Source organism: Neltuma alba, unplaced genomic scaffold (genome assembly GCF_004799145.2).
Source record: "Neltuma alba isolate B1F8T4 unplaced genomic scaffold, ASM479914v2 tig00007168_pilon, whole genome shotgun sequence".
Classification (NCBI taxonomy): domain Eukaryota; kingdom Viridiplantae; phylum Streptophyta; class Magnoliopsida; order Fabales; family Fabaceae; genus Neltuma; species Neltuma alba.
In genome coordinates, this window is record NW_021634697.1 from 40,999 (window position 1) to 66,998 (window position 26,000).

Below are 26,000 nucleotides of genomic sequence, written 5' to 3' on the forward strand. Positions count from 1 at the left end.
TTAGAAAATTAAATAAGAATATCCCTCTTACAATAAATAGTAATAAAATAAAAGATAAGAATTAAAAGCCAATTGACCTGTAAATTAGAAAATACATGGTGGAGTCTTTAAAAAAAAGAAAATAAGAAAATTGAAAAATCAAAATCAAAATTCTTCATTTAAGATGATTGACTCCGCAATTTAAAAATATCTTTTGAAGTCATAATTATGAAAATTTAAAAAAATGAAAATAAAAAATCACAATTTGATGCTTAAATAGAAAGTTATATTATGATCCATAAAAAAACAACATTTAAATAAAAATTATAAAATCCTAGGTGGAACCTATAAATAGGAGAGTAAGGGTTGGAGGAAGGCACTCAAAATTTTTTAGTGAAAAAGGAGGCAAGCCAATTGATAAGTAGAGCATCAAGGATAAAATTCCATTCTTATCTACTATGTTTAACTTGAATTTCATGATGAAGTATTTTTTGGTATTCTTTCTCTCTATTTTTGAAAGCACTTCGTTTTTTTAAAATCTGTAGCATGTGAGGTTTTTAGAACCTCCATAGGTATCTAGATTTATTGGTATTTGTATGAAACTATGGGAGTCTCCGCAAGAATACTAATATCATTATGGAAGTTTTCTTTTTGAAATAAAAAGAGAGAAAATAATTTTGGCCCTATGTTTATAAATGAATAATAAAATAAAAAGTCTTTTTTTAAATATGTGTGTATATATATTTTCAAAATGGTTTTTAGAGCCATGTGAGGTTTTTAGAACCTTTGTAGGCTTGAACAATTATTTTTTCATGTGAGGTTATGAGAACTTTTGTAGGGAGAATAATCCAAAATTTCTTTCAAAAAATTATTTTCTAACTAAAAATACAAAAATTATTTTCATATATTAAAAAATACCAACCCACAAAAAACATGTTTTTTAATCGAATAAATATTTTCTAAAAAGTACCAACCAAGTGACATGTATTTTTACCCTTAAATTACATGGGCTTTGAGGCCCTAGATTTTTATCCTATGTCAAGTCCACTGTTTTAAAGAACTTTTTTTTCTTTTTGTAATTAAAAGTTTTCTTTGCTTCTATCTTTATTCTTTTAGGATAATTAAAAACATGATAAAAAAGCCACATTAATTTTGAGTAGTTGATTTAGGATAACCGTTCTCTTGAACAAGTATTGTGGGATGCCTAACACCTTCCCCACACAGAGTTAACTCTTGAACCCTATCTAGTTTTCGTAGACCATATTTTTTTAGGTTTATAAAATTAATCTTTTAAATTTTGGTTGAAACTACTCTTTCTTTCCTTTTTATAGGATGACTATGATTCCAATGCGACAAGCATTTTAATAATCAATGTTAAAATGGAACATATAAATGTTGCCAAGATAATGTTTGAAGCAATAAAAGGGAAGAATTTTATTTAAAACAATTACAAAACAGACTTGATTCTAATTTGACAAGCTATTCACATGATTGATTAAAACCAAATAGAGCAATTTTTGGTCGCCAAAGAAACCAAGTTGAAGATCTTGATTGCCCTTTATTTTGGTTTCACTTACAATCAAAACCTACTATGCCTGACTTGGTTATAATCAACCATATGAAATGTAGCTTTCAAATCTAAAATTAAGTGTATTATGTTTATTTTTTTAAACAAGATTCTTCCCTGTTGCCACCCTAACCAATAGGTTAAGGACATCTACATGTTTTAGTTTGACATCACAATGATCTAAATGCCTAAACTTAGTGAATCTAGTGTACAACCCTAGGGCAGTGACATTTCAACCTTAGCTATGCTTGCAAAAGGAATTGGATGTCTACTACAAGCATATATCTTGGTTAAATTTCAATTAACATATGTCCAACACTCAAAAAAGTCACCCAACACTTCTCAAGTTATGGAGAGACCAACCAAACAAAAAAACTTGAAAAAAAAGAAGATAATAATAATCTAGCTAGCTATTTCTAGTTCAGAAACAGCAATGAACATAGAAAGAAGAGGGTAGCAAAAAATAGCAAATCCAATTCAATTACAAGCTATTTTCAATTCATAAAACCATGCTTCTAACCACTTTAAGCAAGTTAACATTTGATTCATCAGAATAGGCCAGCAATAAACACACAAACAGTAATGACCAGGCTTAAGACTCAAGCTTTACAAATGAATGAATGAGTTCCCTAAGTCAAAGGAGTGTAAAATGTGGTTAACAGAAAAAGCATGGCTTAAATCCCTCGGGTTGATGGCGATGATAAAGATCTCACATAGGAAAAATATTGGTACTAGGCTCATCACAAGTAGCTCAAATGAAGAGCAAACAATTGACATTAGTTGAACCTAGCGACTAGTGTATATATTAAATTTTTCTTAAGATATCATCAATGACAATGACCAGTGTAAAAAATTACTTTTGTACATCAAAGTTGCCTATAACTAGTGTAAATTATACAGCAGCGATACCCAGAAAACCTGAATCTCATTCATCTTCTTTAAACTAATATGCATTGTTCCAATTTTAGGGTTCGATATCTATCAGCATATAAATAAAAGAAAAAAGCACAAAAATAAAAGCCATTGGCAATACAAATTTTTTTCAATTCATGATAGGATTGCCTGGGGCCATTACAAAATATTTAGAAAAGAAGATTAAATATTATATGTATTGTTAGAGTTTTAGTGAATATGTATGTCAAAAGAAGTCTCATATTACTTAAGATTGAGAAAATCTTAGTGTATACTAAGATGTGAGCCCAAACAAATAAAAAATGGCTAAGAAGAGGAGTTTTTAAAACTGACTATTAGAGATGATCATTAAAGCATTTATGTATTTTAATTAGTCAGTTTTATTTTTTTCATAAACCATATTCAATGATGTTAAAATGTTTTAATTCACCTTAATTAATTGTTCAAAAACTGCTCTTTTAATAATAATTAAAACCATCTTTAATCACTATTATAACAGCCCAACAGTCACATATTATCTGTATATAAAAAGCAATGTGTGGTGCATGGTCAGTCGGGGTCGAGTTCTATTCCTAAGCTCTCTTTTTTTTCCTCTCTTCTTCTAAGTTTAAATTTCTGTTGTTCTATCATCTTGCTCTATACAGGAAGGGTTCATTTAATCCTAGGGAGTGCCGTCTTTCATTCTAACTTATATGACGGAATAACTCTTAAAGACAGTGTTTTGAATATGATTCAAACCATATTTTTTTAATTATTTTACAGGTGTTGCCAACATGTATTATACACAAAAATCTCCTCTCTATACATTCCTCATTAACCAAAGGAGTATCCGAGGTGGCTGAAGATTCGTTTATCACATCATACTCAGTGTCTTTATCATCCAGTATGATGTTGACTTTGTCACTGATGGCATAGGATTTGGCGATCTGATGGTAGAGGCATTGCTCAATAGTTACTACTCTGGTACTAACTAGCCGAATGGTATAGGCAGCATAGGGATAGGCGTGGAGATGCTTTCCTCTGTTCAGTTTTTTGGTGTTTAAATAGTTACTTGTCATAATCAATATACTCTTCTGATCCTAAATATAAAATTTTTATACACACTAATATAAGAATCTTATATTTAAAACTGGAAGAGTATATAATTGATATTTACATCGGTTTCCAAATCATTGCAAAATAATAAAAGATACACAAGACTTGTGCACAATCAGTGTAAACATTCTATCGTTATTTATAAAAATATCATCACTTTATTTATTACTCTATTGACTCAAGGGCCGGTGTAAATAAGGTGCTGTGAAAAAAAGTTTTTCTAGTAGTAAGAGATTGTTATAAGGTTCCACCAGTCAATTTCCTCTCCAGTGCATTTTTGTTTGAGCCCAACCAATTGTTTCTTTTCACTACCTATTGTTTTTTATCAACAAATTTGTCTTTTTATCAGAAAATTCATCATCCCAACAATAATTGGAGAGGGGATTAGAAATAACAAGATGACTCTTCAACGTCAAATAATTCATGCAAAAATGTAAGTAGAACAATCATAAGAGCAAGAGCCAAAAAAAATTTAAAAAGTATTGAATGGGCTAGTGCAAGAGACTTTGACAAAACAAATGGCTATTGGATTATCAAATCTGATTAAAAATAATGAGGATGTCATTAATTCAATGTCAGCTAGAAACTGAGTTGTTAAACATATTTTGGGTTCAGAGACTTTAATTTAAAAAACTTAGACCAAGTGCTAAACATGTGAAGACTTATTTGAGCCCAAATAATAATTGTATTAGAGCAAGAATTAGTTATTAATTGTCTTTTTTTACTTTTGAGTTTTCATGTTCCTTTAATTGAATTTTTCTAATTTTTTAAGTTGGTATTTAATATTGAGTCTCTAGGTTGAATTAAATAATTTTGAGACAAATTTTTGAATGCATCTCTTAAAATATTATTTTATCACTCATTTTGTATTGAAGATTTAACTTTGAGAAATCAAAAGTTGCCTTTATGCGTTCAGACTTGAGATTGAATACTCTCTAGAATTTTTCATTAAACTAACATACTTATCAAATCTCGATCTATCTTCCAACATTTAAGGTACTTGTTATTTCATGCTCAAGTGTTTAAGTGGATTACTAGACCTTTGTTTAATTTTTTTTGGGGTGAGCATATTTTTAGTGTGGCTGCAACGGGAAACCATGAACCAATAACTTGTACAGTTTAATAATGGGGCCATTTTTCCTAAAATTAGTATAATTGATTCAAAATCTTCAAAATAGTGGTGTCAAAAATATCACAACACAATACACACACACACATATACTTATAATAATTTTCATGACAGGAGAAAGGCCTATTCTTCCCATATGCCCACGTATTCACTACGACGTAATTGCCCCATTAGAAGTATTAGACATTACTGTAAAACCGAAAAAAAAAGAAAAGAACATTATACCAGTTCCTCTATCATATATATCCTTCACCAACATACGATATAATGAGCATCTAAGTTTGCTTGGGAATAGCCTTCAGAGGCATGGCTTTGTGTAAGCTAATCCCGTACGTTTCACTCATATCCATATCTTCAACCTTAAGCCCATCAGCCAGCTTCCAATCAAAATGATACAAAAGAGAAGCCAATACAATGTGGATGGTCCTATTAGCCAAAGGCAATCCGGGGCAAATTCTTCTACCAGCTCCGAAAGGAATGAGCTCAAAATCATGCCCTTTAAAATCAATTTCAGTGGACGAAAACCTTTCAGGCATGAATTGTTTTGGGTCATCCCATACGCTTGGATCTCTTCCAATAGCCCACACATTGATAAGAACTTGTGCATTTTTGGGAACCATAAAGCAGCCACATAATTGTACTTCATCTTCTGTTTTATGAGGTACCAAAAGTGGAAATGATGGATGTAAACGTAGTGTTTCTTTCACAATCGCTCTCAAAAATGGAAGCTTTGATATATGAAAGTCCTCAAGCTGCTCATCTTCATTAATTGCCTGTTTCAGTTCTTCTTTGACTTTTTTCAGCTTTTCTGGGTTGCGTACTAACTCTGCCATTGCCCATTCTATTGTGCTTGAGGTTGTGTCTATCCCACCAACAAATAAATCCTAAGATAATTTATTGTTAATGGGAGGCAAATAACCAATAATTTAGAGAATGATATGCAAAACCAATTATCAGTTACATTTAAATATGTATAATCATTTTATCACCAAAGTTTGATCTAATGCCATTATCAATGCAACATAATCGCGGAATATTACAACCTTTAGCAAACATCTATAAAACGTTTAAAATAGAAAAAAATACATTTTTAATCGTTTTTTAATTATAATAAAACTAATAGTACTAAAATTAAAAAAAATTAAAAAGGACCTTTTTCTAAATTAAGTGATCAAATGATATTAACAGACCAAATTTATATTTTTCCCTTCAAATTATGCATCATGCATAGTTAACTCAGGCAAAAGAAAAAAAATGTATCATGCATAGTTAACGTATACATATACATATAATATATATATATATATATATATATGGAATATTAATTAAACATTCTCTAAAGTCCAAAGTAAGGCTTACGTGTCAGGTCAAAAAAAAAAGAGTAAGGCTTACGTGCTTTGTATAAAATTCCAATGGTCCCACGCGCTGTCTTATCACACTTTTATAGGAGTAGGTTCATCCTCCCTTCTCCTATCTCACTTTCAATATTAAGATGATTTTTTTAACTTTTGTCGTTTTGTAATAATCAATAACACCTTTACAGCTGTAACTGGTAAGTGGCAAACCCTCCCCCACCTTGTCAAGAAATTTTTTTTCATGACATCACTTTGTCAAAAAATAGGGATTCATCCTTTTAGAGTCATTCGATCACTATTATACTCGAAATTAAAAACTATAAATGCTATCTGTTAATTTAAATATTTACTTTTCATTCAAATAATAACAAGTCTTCGTGTCCAACTAAAAATTAATTTAAGAAAAAAATCTAAAAAATTGATTGTTGAATTTTAAAATTTTAAATCAGTATTAGTTATTATATCGGTAAAGAAAATAATTACATTCGAAAAAGTAAATGATAACATATTTTTGTAGTAATTTTTTATTCAAAATTTTGAAATTCAACAATATTTTTTTGTGGAAAATTTCCCTTGACTTTACGTATTTTAATTAACATGTGATTTTAACTTAGCCAAAAATAAATTTAGTTTGGCTTAGTACTAGACGGTCATATTGGCTGTGGTTAAGACATGAATTCTGGACTCAAAATTTACCATCTAATTAGTGGGACTGGACTCAAAATTTACCATCTAATTAGTAGGAAGGGTGTGTTTGTGTGTAGGGACTAACATAGATATTTAACAACAATGTCAAGAAAAAACAAAAAACACTCCAAGATTGTGGGGATGTTCATTTCCGGATAAATCTATAGCTTTTTGGGACAAAAAAATATTCAGCCCTACAAGTGAGAGGTTATTAAGGAGTTGTTTTGGTCTAAAATGTAATATCCTGGTCAACTTTATTTTTCAAATTTATAATTTTTTTTTCAAATTATTTATATTAATTATATATATTAAAAAAGGTTTTTACTAGTGGAGTAATTTTTAATTCTACAAATGATTGAAGAAAATATTTTAGAGAAACCATCACACATTCCTATATTAACTTAATTTTTTTTATATTTTTAAATTTATTATTGAAGTCCTATACATAGAAGTAAAAAGAGTATATAATTAATTTACAAAGAAAAAGCCAGAATACTCACCAAAAATAAGTGCAACACTTGAGATCGGCTGACTTGTGGATTCTCTTGCATCATAAGCTGAATCAAGGAGTCCAACACATCATTGAATCTCTTGGATTCCATTTCTGATCCTCTGAATTGCAACCTCTCTTCTATGAGACCATCAAAAAATGCAATCAGCTTAGCAACGTAACCTATCATCTTTGCACGTGCACCCTGCGGATCAAGCACACGAAGAACTGGGAAAAAGTCCACAATATTAGGCCGTCCAGCTACCTCCATGATACCCCGTATAACATCCTTAAACTCTTGAGACTTATCGGAAGTATAAAGAGCCAAATCCAATGAGAAAAAAGTGTTTGATATGGAATTAAGCACTGTAGTAAAAACAGCATCGCCAATATCCAGAGCCTCACCTTTTCTGCAGAATTCACTTACATGATGTACCAGTTCTTTCAGCTGCCTTTGACGAAGACTTTGTGTTGAGTTAAGTCTCTGCGAGGAGAACACTTCCGTGGCACAAATTCTTTTGAGGACTCTCCATTGAGACATTGGAGGCATCCAAGCAACTGAAATTTTATCATGGTCAAGTGCCCTAATGGTATCTGGGATTGTTCTAAAACAGAAAGCATGGTCTTTTTCCTGCAAAACTTCTTTGGCCACTTTTGGAGAAGAAATAACTATGGTGGTTGTTCTTCCTAACTTTACAGACATAACAGGTCCATAAGTTCTTGAAAGATTAGCGAGTGATTGATGAGGCAGAGTGCCAAGTTCTAAGATGTTTCCTATAATAGGAAGAGGACGTGGACCTGGTGGGCTCTTAGCAGATTGGGAGATTCGGCTGTGAAGGATGAAGAGAGAGATTATGAAGATGAAGGATATTAGAAGCAAAAGGGTGAGTTGATCCATTTCTGTATGGCTGCCTTCTGCTTTATCCTGTGTCTAGCTCATTCTATTTTTATAGCAAGCGAAGGATAATTTTGAATAATTAGCGTATTATTTATGATGATGTCCTATCACGGTCAGTTCAAGTCCAATAATGCGAGTGAGAGACGACTTCTGTTTTCTTTGATAGCTGGATGGTTGGAGAAAGTCTATCAAAGTTGTCTCAGAGAAGTTTTATGCAACTGCTGTGTAACGCCAGCAATAATGCTATATATGGTAGTGAATACCATGATTTAAAGGGAGAATATGAGTATAATGTTGCTGGGGATGACAAATATGAGGCGATTAGGATGAATGTGAAGTGATACTAGAAAATATTAAGTTCGCAGTGAATATCTATAGGAGGAAAAGTTGGCATGAAATCTATAGAAAAAAAATGATAAAATTGAAAAACAAAATAATAAAAAAATCATTTAAAATGGTTTCAACATATGAAAAAAATATGCCGTTAGAGGTGCCCATGAGATAAGGCTTTTATTTTGCCATAACTCATACATAGCAGAACAAAAGGATTTAATTAAGACAACAAATATATAGTTAACAAATTAAGGATTCAAAGAAAGTGTAGTTACATGTAAAATGGTTTCCCAGATAAAATAACATGATTTTGGATTTTTTTTTATTTTTTCCCAAGAAAATAATGTTTAGAACTACTATTACTTGATATGACCTTAAAAATATGATCTAATGAAGTCTAGTTAATTATAAAATAAACATTGTCAATAGCGGCCTTATTACTTATTAAACGGAAATTGTTAATAACTAATGAAATCTAATCAGTATGTACAATTGTTGTAAATGTTTGGCCTTGTTACTTGCTAAATAAAATTGTTAATATCTAACCAAGTAGCTGCCAATGACACCTCCGGCACTTTCGCGAAGGGTTTTTTTTTTTTTTTTAAACACAAATAGGGGTATATTGGTTTTTTGCTTGAATTGTAAATCCCATTTGGTTCCTAATTTATTTAGGTTTGTTGATTTCAAGTACCTTATTTGTGAGTATATAATTTTCAACAACAAATAGATTTTCTTTAATTTTGTATGTAAACTCCCTTTTAACTTAGATCATTTGTTTTCCTTTTAATTAAAAAAATATAGGATAATGCCCAATAATTTTTTAACATTATATATAAATGCAATAATTGGTGTGCTGTTGGATAAGATATTGTCATATTTAAGATAATACTACCTCTAGTCCTAATTATAAAACCTTATTTATAGACTACACATAGGATCCTATAATTAGAAGCAGAGGTAGTGTTATTCTATATCTGCTAACGTGTATTGTAATTAATTAAAAAATGAACATGAGCTCATCTTTTTGACAAAAAATATCGTTTACTTTTGCAAAAGTTATTGTTCACTGAATAATCAATGCATTTGTTTGACTTTTGTGCCGATAGCTGCACGCATGCGAAGAAAGATACGGAAAGATTTCCAACCAAAAATAACAAAGAACGGAAAAAGACAAAGGAAGGTTATTAAACAAAACCTCTTAGCAATGGGGGGAAAAAACAAACTATTCAATTAAACTTATGCCTTGCCTTTAACTTGCAAGTTTTCATTGGAATTGCCGGCCAAAAAGAGAATAGATTTATCGCAACAGTGCTTGACGATGAAATGGCCTTTCCAAGCGAGGGATGATTAAGCTTATATTGTATTAAATCATACAATCATCTAATAAACTTTATATAAGGTATGCCAAATGGACAGCAACAAAATTTTGAAACAAAGTCTGTAGTTTCCTCCCTTTTGTTTGGGCATGTTTTGGTATAAGTCTTAAAAGTAGGGGGGGAACACTGAAGGATTCGGGACGTGCCTGGTAGTCTGATAAAGATAACCTAATAACCCATGCGCAATAAAATCACATTACCTCCTTCAATATGTTATACAACAAATTCACCAATGAAGAAGAGAGAAGAGAAAAGTACTTTGGGAGAAGCTTCTCAAATCACCCGTCAAAAGTGACTCCCTCAAGTTAAATATAATCTTATGACTCATATAAGAGAAGTGAGCACAATTTGAATTTTAAATCAACAGGTGAAACTCCCTCTTTGGACCCATGTGTGTTTTTTTTTTTTTTATTAGCATATAAGCCTCACTTTTATTGGGTTTGGACCCCAAGTATATTTCAACAAAAATATTTGAATTATTCAAAATATTCCAGGAGTAGCGTATGTTTTTATGTTCTTGGAGTAATTATGCATATGTTCTAAAACTAGACAAAGGAATCAATAAAATTTCATCAATATGTGATTTTCTCATAAAAAATGTCACTTCGGTTCCGTATGTATGCCATGTCGAATGTACTTGCAATGTTCCGATATATGGTCCCGATGTTATTCCGCTGATACTATTTTTTTTCTTTTTCTTTTTTTGACAAACGCAAAGACGAGGTTTTCTTTTTCACACAGGCAAATACTAGTTTTTGGCTTTTTGCCTTCTTTAAAACATGGCTTATCCTTTTATACTCAAATTCTTGGAAGCTTTAAATTGGCATGCTTCAAAAATTTTTACTTAAGAGTTCTAAACATTTAAAAAACTTTGTAGATACGGATTTACTTGAAAAGTTTCCAAAGAATTTTGACCCCTTTTTTTTTTAAAAAAACCAATGTTAAGTGTTAAATTAATAACATTGACTATTAAACTTTTTAATGGTAGAGAATAAAATTGCTATGATTTTAAAGTTATTAAAAAAATTTTCAGCCAAAAATTTTTTTTGGGTGCTTAATACATTTTCAGAATAAATTTACATCTTTTTTAACTATTTATTAAAGAAAACGTATATATTTGAAAGTGCAATATTAATTATAAGTATTTTAGGGGAAAAAACTTCATTCAAATTCAAGATGTTCGCTATGGCCAAAAACAAAAAAAATTCAACTTGTCCTGATCCAAAGTTATGTTGGAAAGTTGTGATAAAAAGCATGTGCCTAGATGTTGCGGTCCACTGACTCAAGGAAAAGAAAAGATAATGTTGTGTGCTGACAAAATTTACCAAGAGTACAGTCAGTTTTCGCATAAAACAACTTAAAATGCTGGACATCATGCTCCGCACTCCGCAGGCGCATCAAGGCAAACATCCAATATGGAAGAAGATTTTTTTTTTTTCCGGAGCATGGAGTGGAAGAAGATATTAACCGAACGTTTTTTCTCCCGATATTATTTTGTCATTGACTACATACATTTAATTTAGAGCATCAAAGAATAAAACCAACAAATTATGGAGGAAATGGGATCCACTGGATTTAGATTTTTTTACGCTAACAGGTTAAAATAAATGGTTAAGGTGCACCCAGCACCCCCAAATATTTTGCCAGGTGCACCCAGTGGCCTAAAGTAATTTATGGTGTAATTTTACCCTCAAAGTAATTAAAATGGTGCACCGGTATCCCATGCTAACAGATCTGTTAGTTTGACCATTAAATTGATGAGTCAGCATAAGTTTGACCAGAAAATCTGACGTGGCATGTCTAATAAGCAGGTGATGTGGAAATTTTTTCAGGGTTAAGGTGCATCCAGTACCCCCAAGTATTTTTTCAGATGCACCCAGTTGCCTAAAGTAATTTATGGTGCAATTTTGCCCTCAAAGTAATTAAAATGGTGCACCGATATCCCATGCTAACAGATCTGTTACTTTGACTGTGAAATTGATGAGTCAGAACAAGTTTGACTAAAATAATCTGACCTAGCATGTCTAATAAGCAGGTGACATGGCTTTTCTTGTTAATTCCATTGTTTTGTCTGAATATTACTCATCTGATCTTATTTATAAGGCACTTCCAGCATGTTTCACATAGACCAAGGAAAACCCTAAATTTCATTAACTCTCATTTAAATTTTAATAACTTTCCAACTTTATCCCTATTTAATATACATTATACCTCATATAAACAAAGTCAATACAATAATAAATGAGGGGTAATTTTGTACATCTATACAAAAAATTTCTCTCAGTGCCTTATAAATAGGACCAAAAAATATCTTTTCTCTCTACCCTATAAATAGGACTAGAGGAGTATCTCTGAAAAAATTTCTTACTCTGAAAAAAATTCCAAGAGCCAAAGAGAGCATTTACTGAACAGAGAAAACAAAACAATGGCAGATGAAAAAAATTCCACATCACCTGCTTATTAGACATGCCAAGTCAGATTATTTTGGTCAAACTTGTGCTGACTCATCAATTTCACAGTCAAAGTAAGAGATTTATTAGTATAGGATACCGGTGCACCATTTTAATTACTTTGAGGGTAAAATTGCACCATAAATTACTTTAAGCCACTGGGTGCACCTGGAAAATACTTGGGGGTGCTGGATGCACCTTAACCCCAAAAAAATTCCACATCACTTGCTTATTAGACATGCCACGTCAGATTTTCTGGTCAAACTTGTGCTGACTCATCAATTTAACGTCAAACTAACAGATATGTTAGCATAGGATACCGGTGCACCATTTTAATTACTTTGAGGGCAAAATTGCACCATAAATTACTTTAGGCCACTAGGTGTACCTGACAAAATACTTGGGAGTGTTGGGTGCACTTTAACCCTAAAATAAATGTTCTTTATTATATAATGCATAGGACAGGTATTTTTTTTTTTGGAGATTTTTTTGCCGAAATTTTGTTTTGGAAAGTTATACGTATATTTAACATGTAAATCTTACTAAAATCTAAAAAAATTAACGAACATTTTCCTCAAACTATTTCACGAACAATATTGGGTATCATAAACTATTTATGAAAAAATTGGCTAAAAATCTTTGATTGGGAATTTGATTGGTCATTGGTACCTGGAGGCTTTGGTCCTTCAGGAGAAATAGATACGTACAAAAAATGATGAAACTGCCCTTAAAGAAATATTAGCAAAAACAAAAGCAGAAGGTGAGTCGCCATCTATGGTTTTCCCCTGATATCTAAGGTTCGTAGAATATACTGGTTGCAACGGGTTCTCACTGCCGTCGAACTTCCTCCTTGTCTTGACAATGTTTTATAGTTTGCTTAAACTCCTTTTGGTTTCTCGTTACAGCTTTATAATGTTTGATTTTCGCTGTCGCTTCACTCTGTTCGACCTTAACGCTCATCAATCAAGTTTTGCCTCTTTCCCAACAAACTCGTGGCAATTGAGCTCCATTTGGGTTTTACTCCTCTTCATGGATGTTCACTTTTCCTCTATCAAGCTTGGTGTTTGGGTTGTGATCCCTGGTTCATTCTTGCTTGTGGCTTCTCATGTACGCATTGCATTTGGTCTTTCTCTAGCTTATGGGCTTTATTTAACGAGGATCTCAATTTGGGTTTGCAGACTCACAAGCAATTTAGTCCCTCTGTTCTCGGTGAATGGTGATTTTTTTGGGGTGCTTAATAGGATTATCATGTTTTTCTCCGTTCTTTTCGGCCTCTATTCTGGTCCTTTGCGTTTGTTTTTTGTGATTTCGGTGTTGCAGGTATCTTCTCTAATGGGTATTGTGAAACAAGTGTCATTTCATCCGATTTAATACGCATTCGAAAGTATGGTTCAAGTGAATCATGAATTACGCCCGTGGATTGGAAACTTATATTTTTATTCTCAAGTTATTATTTATTAGATAAATTTTATTTTTTATCCAACTTAAAAAATTTGCAACTAACTATAAAAAAATCGTATTGAGATGATTTAATTCTTCATTTAAAGCTCTTTCCATTACATACCAAAGAAAAATATTCATTGGTTCAGTTAATTGCTCATTTAATATAGAAAATTGCGTGAACTAATATTGTTTATATGGTCAAAACAATACTTCACAGTTTTTTTTTGCTCTAACTTTAAGCAATCATAATTTCTAGCACATAAATCCATTTTAGGTGATCTACTAATCATTTTGAAGCTTAGGATGTGTCCTAATTACTTATAAATTTCAAGGGCAAAATCATTCCTTTGCATACTTCTTCTCCGTCTCAAATTCATTGCCTATTATCAGAGTGTTTATCCCCTGTATTTGAGATTAATAATTCCTAATCATTTCTTCACATGCATGCAACCATTTGAACATTTCATAAATAATTCTCATACATCATCATACTCAATCTTGCATGCCATTTTCATCATTCATCATTACATAACATTAATTGTCATGTCTAATCATACATCAAAATAAAGGGAAGTCATTACATAACATAATATAAGACCATTTCTTGAATTCTTCCTTTTATTCTCTTGATCCACATCTTGCTTTCTTCTTCCATACTCGACAAACCTATTATGGTTAGTTAAAAAAGGATGAGATTTAGAAAAATCTCAGTAGCAAACAATTACCACAAAAACACACGTTATAGCTTGGCATTCATAACATATTTACAAACTTAACATTTTCATAACAGAATGACATGTTTAGAAACTATCATGCATGAATCATAAATCATATAGGCCTATGGCATACTTCAAGGATTATCACATACACAATGTATCGATTCATAAAGTCACATAAATATAACAAACATGTTATACATGTAAGCAAATACCAAGTACATAAGAGTAAGATAAAGTTTGCTACCTTTTAAGCCTTCACTTTCTTTCCCTTGCTCGCTATGCATCCAACTTTTCCATTCATCTTCCTTGACCTCTCATGACCTTAAAGACATTAACACATCATACATTTTATCTATTAGAGCCATGATAATGCGCCACATTCAAACATTGCTCTATGAACATTTATTAGCCTCTAACTTTTAGACTTTCAATCTAATCTTTCTAAAATTAATTTCACATATTATTCACCTATAATTTTGCATGTATAATCTGTTTTCAAGCTCAAAATCAACCAAAATCCAACTCCTTCCCCCTTTAATTAGCTGGGCCAAATATTATAGGGCTCATGGGTAAAATTTCATTTTCAATTCTAATGCTTCCAAACTTATTTTCTTACTCGTACTCTACACAAATTTTCATTTTAAATACAGAAGTATCAAAATTCAACCCTAACTCAAACCCTAGTCTTGGTCAAAGTTATACAAAGGTTCAGGGAAAGTTGGATTCTTTCCAATTTCATCACAAAACCACTTGATTGCTACTCTTTCTTCCTCTTAACTATTAACCTAACTTCAATCAATCCTTTTCATAACTTAGTCACAATTGGACATAATCTTATCTTAGGGTTTAATGCTCCCAAAACTCAACAAAATCATATCCAAGCTCAACAACACAAAGATAACATAAACAATATCAAAATTCACATCTTTACCTTGTGTTGAAGCTTGATCTTGGATGGTTTACATAAGATTCAGGTTTTTAATCAATTATTTAAGAGTAATTAAGCTTGATTATAATATGATCTAAGGTGTTAATGGTTGTCTGAGATGGATAAGAAAAAGAGGTAAGCTAGAGGTTGTGAGGCTGCTTTATGGCTCTATGTGTTTTTGCCATGGTAGAAGAAGTTCATTGTGCTGAATGTAACATCTCAATTTCTAACTATATATAGAGCCAAAACATGTCAAATGGAATCATATTGCATGGCATTAGGATTAGAAAAACACACTTTGAAAAATCATTTTCTCATATTACTATTCATTTGGTAACCCTAAAATTTTAGCCAATTTAAAAAATTCATAACTAATTCTAAAAAAATCAAAATGAGGTGGTTCTAAGTGCTATTTGAAGCTCTTTCATTTCTATAGATGGGTAAGATGCTTACTGGTCCATTACTCATTCCGTTCATGCTCCATTTTTTGTGTAAAAAGTACTATTTATTTGGTTAACTTTTAATTTTCAACCTTTTACCATAACTTCAAAAATTCATAACTCTTAGTACACAGCTCCTAATTAGATGATCTACTACTTCATTTGAAGCTTAGAATGTGAACTTTAAATTCACCAAGTCTCAGGGCCAAATTCCTTCATGTCAGTTTCCCAAGTGCCTTTAACCCTTTTTAATTGCATTCTTTTATGGAATTTAGGCCATAACCTTTATAGTTACCAATTACTATATATATACCATCATATACGAGGCATCATAATGCCTCTCAAGAATTGAGAGCATCATCCCATGAAATATTCATTATAGTATACATAACATTACATAATTCTAACCAAAGTCATACTTACAAAACATATAAAACTGCATTATTGCATGACATTTCATGCAAGCTTCCTTTAGGATTCCACATTCTTCCTATTTTCTTTTGAAGTTTCAACCCATAGTAGTGCCAATTGAATGTAAAAAGGGGTTAGATTTCAAAGAAATTTCAGTAGCAAAGAACAATAATTATAATGTTAAGAAAGCTAGGTTAATTCATGCTATATGCACCTTAAAATTTAGTGCTTCCATCTATAGCATAATGCCATGGAAAAGGAGTATATAATCATACCATTAGTCAACTCATTATACAAATTGCTAAGGTATAAATGCAAGGAGTTAAACATATTTCATCATAGCATGCTCAACCACATCATGGCATAGAACAAAAAGAAAAAACAATTACAAGTTAACACTAAAATTGTAAGTTCTTGGTACCTCTTATCAAACTTTATTTCTTGATTCCTCTTACTCAAGCTCAATGCCTACCAAGTACAAAGCAATGGCACTTTAAACACCAACTCCAAGAATTTCATTAAACACTTGATTTAAAACCCTAACCCTTTATTTTTTATTTTAGGGTTTTTGCATAGCTTTCTTAACTTATCTTCCATATGCTTTTTCCTACATAATTTTTCATTAAGAATCCATAATTGAACTTAGATTTATCAAAATCCATTTTTTTCCCATAGATCCTCACTTGGACGAGACAAGAGTTAGAATTCAAATTTTTCATTTTTAATTTTAATGCTTCCAAATATATTTTTTCAATATAGTCCTACACAATTTCACCTTTTAAACTTATTGGAAATATCAAATTAACATGAAGCAAATTCTAACCCTGTCACATCCTGAAAATTTTAACCCTGATAATAGGAGTGAAAAATCAAGTCAAGGGACAATAGGTAAAGTAGACTGACTGACAAAGCTATTCATGACATAAAATCCAAACAGGGTCCAGATTGATATTTTCATAATATTCTGTATAAGGACGACAGACTGTAAAAAGGTGTCAGAAAAATTGAAAAATTCCCCAAAAATAGGAAAAATAGAGAATTGAGGATTTAGAATAATATATGAGGTTCCAGAGATGAAAAAGGGGTGAAAATAATTTATTATATAATTTTTAAGATTTATCAGTATTTTACAACTTGACAAGGATTTTTGGTTGTGATTAATTATTTGAGCTACCCCGAGGTCTCAATAATTTTGGAAAAAATATGAAAAAATAATTTAACATATTATTATGAATTTTAAAATTATCTTTGGCCTCAAGATGTGAAGGAAATTATTTTTGGATAATTAGTGGTGAAACTTTATTGGTAAAACATGATTTCAGAAGAAATTCAATATAGGAGCTTAAAGATAGAAATAAATTCTAGAAAAATTCATGAGAGATTTTTATATTAAAAGAGGATTTTTTATGAAGAAAAATAAATTTTTGGAGGCCCAGAACTATTATTGAAAGTTAGTGGAAAATAGTAACTGATATAGTGTATTTTGACTTGAAATTGGTAATTTATGATTGGGCTACATTTCCTATTTCTCTCCAATCTATTTTGGAATGATTTTGGGCCAAGGAAACATAGTAATTTTGTTCAGCCTATGCTCCCTCATGTAAGAAGAGTTCAAACCAAGAAACCAAGAAAAATCACATGTTAATGGACACTTGGCATAACCTAAAGATGAAAGGCTATGAGAGGGGACACATGGCCCTTGAGTTGGCATATTTTTAGGCCATATAGAAAGGGTGTTGGCTGGCCAAAGAGCTCTTTGAATACCCCCTCATATGAGCTCATTTTCAGCCAAAATTGAGAAAATCACATGCACCAAAAACTCAAGCAAAAGAAGACTAAAACTGTACAAGAGAAGAGGAAAATCACCAAGCTTCAATCAAAGATTAATTAAGGTATGTTCAAGCTTGATTTTGGCTATGTGTAAGGGTTATTTTGGCTAAGGTTTCATGGCATATCCTCGGCTATCATGCTGCCATAATTTTGGTCATATTGAGAAAGGATTAGGGAAAGATAGAAACCTTGAATATAAGCTTGGAATGACATGTTTGATTGATGTTTGGATTAAATTTTGGAAAAAATCCTAAGTTATGTTAATAGGCATTCCTCTTGGTCTCTTGGTTCTTGAGGTTAGAATTTGTTTCAATATGATTTGATGATTCCAATGAGTTTAAAAGATGATTTTGTGCGGGAAACACCAAGAAAAAGTGTTTAGAACCATGGGAATAAAAAATGAAAACCAAGGACCCTTTAAACACCCTTATCAGCCAAGTTGAATTAAAGGGGAAGAAGTGTTATTTTGTTGAATTTGAATTAATATTTGGATTCTACATGAAAAATTGTGTAGGAATGACCCAAGAGATTGATTAAAACAAAGAGGAAACAATAGTGTCACAAATCAAGGAAAAAGGGATTTTGAGTATGTTATTGAGCAATGGTGTTTATACTTTGAATTATTGGTAATGTAGAATGTGTTATTGATAGGCATTGTGTTAGAAAACAAGGAGGAGCACTAAGTACCTTAAGAGGTTGAGATATATACCTAAGCAATAGGTAGCATTGAATTCATAATTTGATTGATATCTTGCTTGTTTGAATGTGCATGTGTTACTTGTTTTATAATGCCATGATGTGATTGAGCAAGCTATGTGATTGTGTGTGAATTTCTATGTAAAATATGCCTTGGCAATATGCAATGTTGAATGGCTTAATAATATGATATGCGGCTCTCTTTCTATGGCCATAAAAAGCATATGAAAGCTTATGGATGATAATTTTAGTTTGATGGTAACATGTCACATTTTTACATAGCCTAATAATTGTGATTTATTGCTACTAATATTTTCTATGAAATCTCATTCCTTTATATTCAAATTATTCATCAATTAGGGGTTGGATCAAGCAAAGAGAAAGGCAAGGGGATTGTCTTGGGATAGAAGTAATTTTGAAGACTCTTAAAAGATTGTTTTATAACCTTATGTGAATTTTCTTGGACTATTGTAATGATGATCTAAGTTGTCGTGAATGTGAATGTTTGATTAAGGAATCATGCTTAAACATATGGTATGTGAATGGAATAATCCCACGGTGTTAAAAGAAGAGAAAAGTCAAGAAAAAGCATGAAAAATGGATAAAATAACCCTAAAAATGTCTCATTTTCATACCAACGTAATTCTAGCCAAATGATTGTGATTTTGGCTGAAACTTGGTATAATTATGGATTATATTTTTATCTTTAAAACAAGTGGTATTTCATCAAAATTAGAGTTTTGTATAGAAAGTTATGCCCATCCCAAATTAGGCATAAATTCTAGAAAATTAGAAATTTTTCATATGAACAATGCCACTTTGTATTAATTCTGGGATTGATTGATAAGGGCTTGATACTAGAGAGCATTTTTCCTCTGAAGATCATACTAAGAGCTCAAATAAAACTTAGAACCACCTCTTTTTGATGTTTTTAGAATTAGTTATGATTTTTTCAAAGTTTGGCCTTGGTTTAGGTTACATGAATAGTAACTTGAATTTAGTAAATTTTAAATTTTAAACTTTTCTAACCTAAGGTCATAAGAAGTGGTTCCAAATAGTTCTATTTGGGATATAATGTGGTCTTCAAGGAAGGTGTGACAAACCCCATGAACTCATGTTAGCCAAACCATGCCTGTATATGTCACAAGTTGGAATTCTTTCATAAATTAAGCTAAAACACAAGTTACCAGCCATTTTCCTTCATCTAGTCCTGATGCCATCATCAACTCATTCATATCAAGTTATGTGGCATTTTGGCCAGCACGGTTCTCCTAGAGTTTTAGCCATTTTCAACCTTCCAAATCAATATCAAATTATTCACTAATCAAGGTAATTAAAACCTTAATGATCGCTTTAACTTGGATGATCGCTTGATGATCCTCGGTCTTTGTTCTTCCTTCTTCCTCTTCTTTTTTGTCAAATGCAAAGGCACAACTTTCCCCCTCCTATCTGTCCTTTTTCGCCAAATTTTGTGATTTATGGGGGTTATTTATAGACAAAATTTTTGCTTGGATTTCCTATTTTGCCATTGGTGAGATGTTATAATTCCCTTGTATACTTGTCCTTTGATCTTGTCTTGCCCTCCATGATCATGCTACATGTCATGCCATCTATTAATCACGTGATTATAAAACAATATTTTATTACAATTTATCTACTTCTGATATACCCTTAGGCAAATTGTATAATTCCATCCATCTCCTCCTCACCTTTTTAGTGCCATAATTAGCAAAAAAAATTAGGAGAAAAATTATTTCACCAAACTTTAGTTTATTCCAACATATAATCTCCTAATATCAGTTAAATTTTTTTCGGATCCTGTCTAGTACTTCTAAAAATTCATTTTTCTATGCCAATGACTTTCTGTTATTGAGAAGAAGCTCACTAATTTGTCTCAGGTCAAAATTTGAACTATAACTCATTTCATTTAATTTTCCTCCAAATTGGTGTTGTATTGACATAATTCGGTTTTAAATATTTTAAAGCTTAAGTCTTCACTTTCAAAGGTCAAGAATAATCTTAAATTTTGTAATAACCTCTCAACAAATTTTCCATAATTTCTATTTGAATTATTGAGGTCTCTGCACAATTAAAATAATTTATTTTAGCCAATTTTTTCTTAATTAGCCAAAAATACCAATAATTACAAAAATTTTTAAAATAAATTATTTTTATTTTGTTTTCATCTTTCAGGCCTCAAATACTATTCTAGAGCCTTTATTCTATTTTTCATGAATTTCTAAAAATTTTCAGGATTTTCGGGCATAGTTTTCTATTCTGCCCTTCCTTGACCCGAACTTTTCAAAGTTATAGTCTAGTCCTTGCCCAACTTTCACTTTAAAAGTTATTTTGTCTCTGTCTCTACTATATTGTTTGACCTTTGGTTAGTTCTAAATTTCTTATTTGTCATGTTAAAATTATCAGGATATGACAAGGAATAACATAGAAGGGGAAAGGCTTATGACCTCTATGTTCTTCAGCAGAGGGGAGATCTGATTACTTCTATAAAGTTTGCTACAGGGAATGCACTTTAAATTCAAATTATTGGTGCCTCTGTGTGTTTTGCCACAGCAAACTCACAAAAACTCTAATAAAAAACCAATGTTAGAAACGTGAAAAAAAGAAGGAGAAGGGTAGAGAAGCAAAGGAGCTTTGCTAGGGTTTGTAGTTTTCATCCTTAGGGAGTGTTATTAAGCTTCCTAACCTTCAGGTAGGTGATTTTAACTTGTTTTCTACCTTTTCTGTTGGTTTTTTGGAGATTTGGTAGTTAAGGTTTTTAGGGTTCTTGAGGATTTCAAAATTTTTGAGTTTTTGATAATCTTTTAGGCTCCTTAGAGTTATTTGGGTTAGATAGGAGGTTTAATTAATTTAGTTTTGTTAGATTTTGATTTATATGAAACTTAGAGGAAAGGGTTTGACATTGAGAGTAAGATTTGTTGAGTTTTGATAATGTGGTGATTAAAGTGATGTTTTGTTAATTAGGTTTTGTTTATTGAGGATAGATAAGAGTTTTAATCAATTTAGATTATTGATATTGATGGTTTTTCAATGTTAGGGTGTGTTGGAGGTTAAAAATTCTAAGTGTGGAACTTAAGGGTTGATTGATTGATTATTATTGGGGTTAATCAAAGAGTCTAATGAGTTAATTGAATGGAGTGGTTGATAACTACAACTTTGGATTGAGAGTTTTGGTTATGAGTTGGGAAAGTCAGATTGTGAGAGTTGTTATGAGATGTAAGACTTGAGGTTTTTGAGTTTTGTATCTTAATTATGACTTTTGTTTGACTATAATCTACACGGTGATGTAGATTACCATGCGTCTCAATAAGTGAAGCAGTGCCTCGTGTTAAAGCCAAGTGCTAAGCTTGGAGTTAAGATAATCAGGGTTACTTTGCTTTATATATTCATTGTGGTTTGTAAGGTTTTCTAAATCATTTAAAACTATATTGACGTACCACTAAGGCATTATAAAGGAAAAGTATATATTTTGTTATATATCAATTATTGGCGAAGTAAGTAGTAGTTTTGCTATTATTGTATGTTTGCATTGGGTGTTCTGCCTTATGCTATTGTAGAGATGAATGTTTTGGAGTATTCCCAATATTATGTTGTTGATTATATTCTTGATCCGTGATGTTATATCTATGCGTAAGGTTCATATGTAAAGATTGGGATTGTATAAGGAGGATAAATATTCTTGAAGCCTGTATGACATGCCAATGCTATGATCAGGTGTTTGGTTTCTAGTCAAGCCTTTTAGTTCTATCTTTTCCCTCACTCGGAATGGGGATAGACTCTTGGGTAGATACGACTTTGGCCTTGGTTAGACCACAAGGTAAATAGGGTGACCTTTGGCTGGGTTACTCTATATGGATGGTTTAGGGCCCATGTCAATGAGTCATCAAGATGAGTATAATGGATAAGAGGGGTAGAAGCTACTGTGTTGATTGTTGCATGTAACATTCCAAATTTTTAGCCTAGAAGTACTAGACTTAGCGTAAAATGGGTGGGCTACCAGACTCTTTCTGGTAGAGGTCTCGAGGTTTCCTAGAAGGATAGAGGGATTCCTAGGGACTAAATCTTGGCAGTCTGGAAACAAGGGGTTATTCAAGGATTTGATACTATGAAAAAGGAGTTTTAGGAGGTCAAGAGTCTACTCACCTCACTCACAGCAAACTCCCTACTCCTGGTACCTCTTTCTCATATGAGGATCTCTTTACTCATCCACCTCCACCACCCATAACCAAACCTGAACCTTCCCCAATCCCTCTTCCTATTCCTACAACCACCGTGCCTATTTCCACTTCTCCCACCAACCTCATCCTCACCCACTCCAACAAATCCCCTTGCAATCATCCTTGTCTCACCTTTACCACCAATCTCTCATGCTCTCTCTTCAATCTCTCACCTTCCTCCTCTTCCCATCCCTTTCACTTTACCTACTTCATCCTTAGTCTCTACCCCATCAATCTTGGATGATGACAAAAAAGGGGAGAAGAATTCTCAAGATGATATAGATCTTGATTGAGTTTTCTATTTAACTTTTTGATGTTTTTGTGCTTGAACTTCTATTACTAAATCTATGACTAAATGATATTTGGACTATTTTGATGCTTACTTGGTTAATAGTTTATATATTAGTTTTAATATCTGGTGTCTGATTTTTTTTTCCTGTGATTTTATTCTATCTATTGATTTAAGTTATTTATGCATCTTTTGTTTTGCCATCATCAAAATAGGAGAGAATGTTATATTTAAAGTTTTGATAATGATAAAAGAAAAAGTTAAATCTTTATACATTTCATTACTGATAGCCGTTTATTGATCACCTATTGGATAAATGCATTTTTAGATCACCTTCTAGATAAATAGCTAAGTTTCTCTACGAATAGTTACTGTTTAGTCTTTATCGATAATGTAATGGATAAATGGAGTTTCAGATCACCTTTCTAATAAATGGTAATTTTCTGTGCTTTACTGATAAGCATTTATCGATGATCTTATCGATAAATGCGGTTTTCGATCATCTTTCAGGCAAATGGGGTGAGTCTCATTTAACTATACTTTTTGACTTATCAATGCTTTTATTGATCACTATAATTTTTGATAACCTAATCTGAAACTAAGTAAGTATCGCTTTACTAAAGCTCTTATGTTGTTCGATCATTTGTTCGATAAATTCCTTTCTCATTTTCTAAAACTTTCATGTCCTATTCAAACATTAATCGATAACATTATCAATAAACATATTTATCAATCACTTCATTGATAAATGCACTTATCGATCAAAGTCACGTTTTTCTGTCATGCTTTTTCTCTAACTGAGTTACCTTTCTTAAGAGTTTTTCTAGTAGTTTTTTTGATAAACCTATTTATCGATAACCTTTTAGATAAAATTGTTCAAAATGGTTCTCTAAGGTTACTTCAATAATCAATAAGCTTTTGGATAATGTGAATTATTGATAATATGTTCTGTAAAGTTCAGGTACGTGGCTCTAAATTGTTCTTCACACTACTTTTCAAAAAATATAGTTATCACATTTTTAAACTTTTCTCAACCTTCTTTAATCGTCTCATACATGTATAAAAAGGCAAAGATGGCACTTGACTCAAGAAACAAATCTTTTCACTTGGTTTTTGAAGAATCATCATTATTAATCACTTTGGTCAGCTTTCACTCCTTATCGATAACCTATTCCATAATGTCCTTGATCTATAAGACTCCGATAAATAAGTTTGAATTTCAAGTTCTCTTAATTCCAATTAATCGATAACTTTATTGATCAAGCTACTTATCAATTAGATCTTTGATAAATTGATTTTATGATTCTCTGATCCTTGATTTGTGACTCTCACTTCATGTATTAGAATCTAAAGATGATTATCTCTTATGTTAATCATTTATATTCTTTAATGAAGTAACTTATTATGTTTTTTACCTAGACATTTTTATAGGTTACAATGCTTAACGGCTATATTATAGGCTTAAGCTACCTGTCAGAAGCATATTTAATACAAAACAACCGTTACAATTGCCAACACACACAAACGATATTTCAACAGTTACAAGCTCTTGTGTCTAACAGATAGTTGGAAATCGCTAACTATAAAAACCATGAAGAGCTTTGAATGAAGTAGTGAATGAGCTGAGCTACCAACTATCAAATTAATTTTCTACATTTAATATTCTGTTTTTCATTCTGAACATCAATGTTTATCTTATACACTCTTAAAACGGAGTCTATGAATCATTTATTTCTCTCAGTGAGTGACTTAAGAGTGTGAGACTCTTAAGGGAATTATATCCTTACAGGAAGTAAGGGGGATTGATTGAGAGAGATCAATTATTGTATTGAGGCATCAAGAGCCCATTGAATATTGGGATATAGTAAAGAACTAAGGTATTATGAGAACTAGATGTTGGTCAAGTGGTTAGGACCAAACTAGTATAAATTTTGTGTGTTCTTCTTCTTAGACACTTTTTCAGTGAAATCTTTATGAACTTATTTCCTTTTCTTGGTCAAGTGGTTAGTGAAATCATCTGCATCATCAGGTAAGCAATTAAAGTGCTTTTCCAACCAACTCATAAGCAGTCGTTGTCCATGTATTCTGTCTATAGGTGGTCTGACCTTTAGAAGCCATTCACAAACATCTAGCTAATTAAAATCGGTTTTCTTAATAACAAGCATTCCTAAATATGGAAGGCCCAACTGTATAGCAATATCTTATAATGCTATCATGCACTCTCCACGTATAGTAGGAAATGCGTGAGTCTTAGTATGCCACCTCTCAATAAGGGCCAAGACTAAACATGATGGTAATCAAATTGCCTTATTCAAGCAACACCATAAAATATGGCTAATCTAAGATATTCAAATATTCGACTAGGTGGCTTAATCATTTGAATGACACATGCATATGCACCTTGTGTTACTATGGGGGTGTTTGAATGAAACCAAATCATGTTTTAGAGAATAGCTTCTGGAGAATAGATTCTGTGAAGAATAGATTTTGTGAAAAAGTGATTCTGATAAAATGAGAGTGTTTGGATAGTTGTTATCAGAAGTACTTTTATATGTGCAAATTACTAAAAAAAAGCACAAGTTAATATGATAATTACATAAAAGATAGATTTTATAATATATTTTAATTTGAAAGAATAAAATTGTTAATAATATTTTTTTTACCAACATAATTAATAATATATAAGATAATATAATTAATAAATAATTAATATGTGTATGTATTTATAAAATATAAGA

At 31.7% G+C, this 26,000-nt stretch overlaps 1 protein-coding gene across 1 annotated transcript; it reads right to left on the minus strand.

Annotated features, from left to right (window-relative positions):
* Positions 1 to 4,890: 4,890 nt before the first annotated feature.
* Positions 4,891 to 8,112, minus strand: LOC114751958 (geraniol 8-hydroxylase-like). Its single transcript, XM_028940663.1, has 2 exons — positions 7,225 to 8,112; positions 4,891 to 5,566 (listed from the first exon to the last, which is right to left on the minus strand). Exons 1-2 carry the CDS (start codon positions 8,110 to 8,112, stop codon positions 4,958 to 4,960), a joined length of 1,497 nt encoding a protein of 498 aa, XP_028796496.1. The 3' UTR covers positions 4,891 to 4,957.
* Positions 8,113 to 26,000: the final 17,888 nt, after the last annotated feature.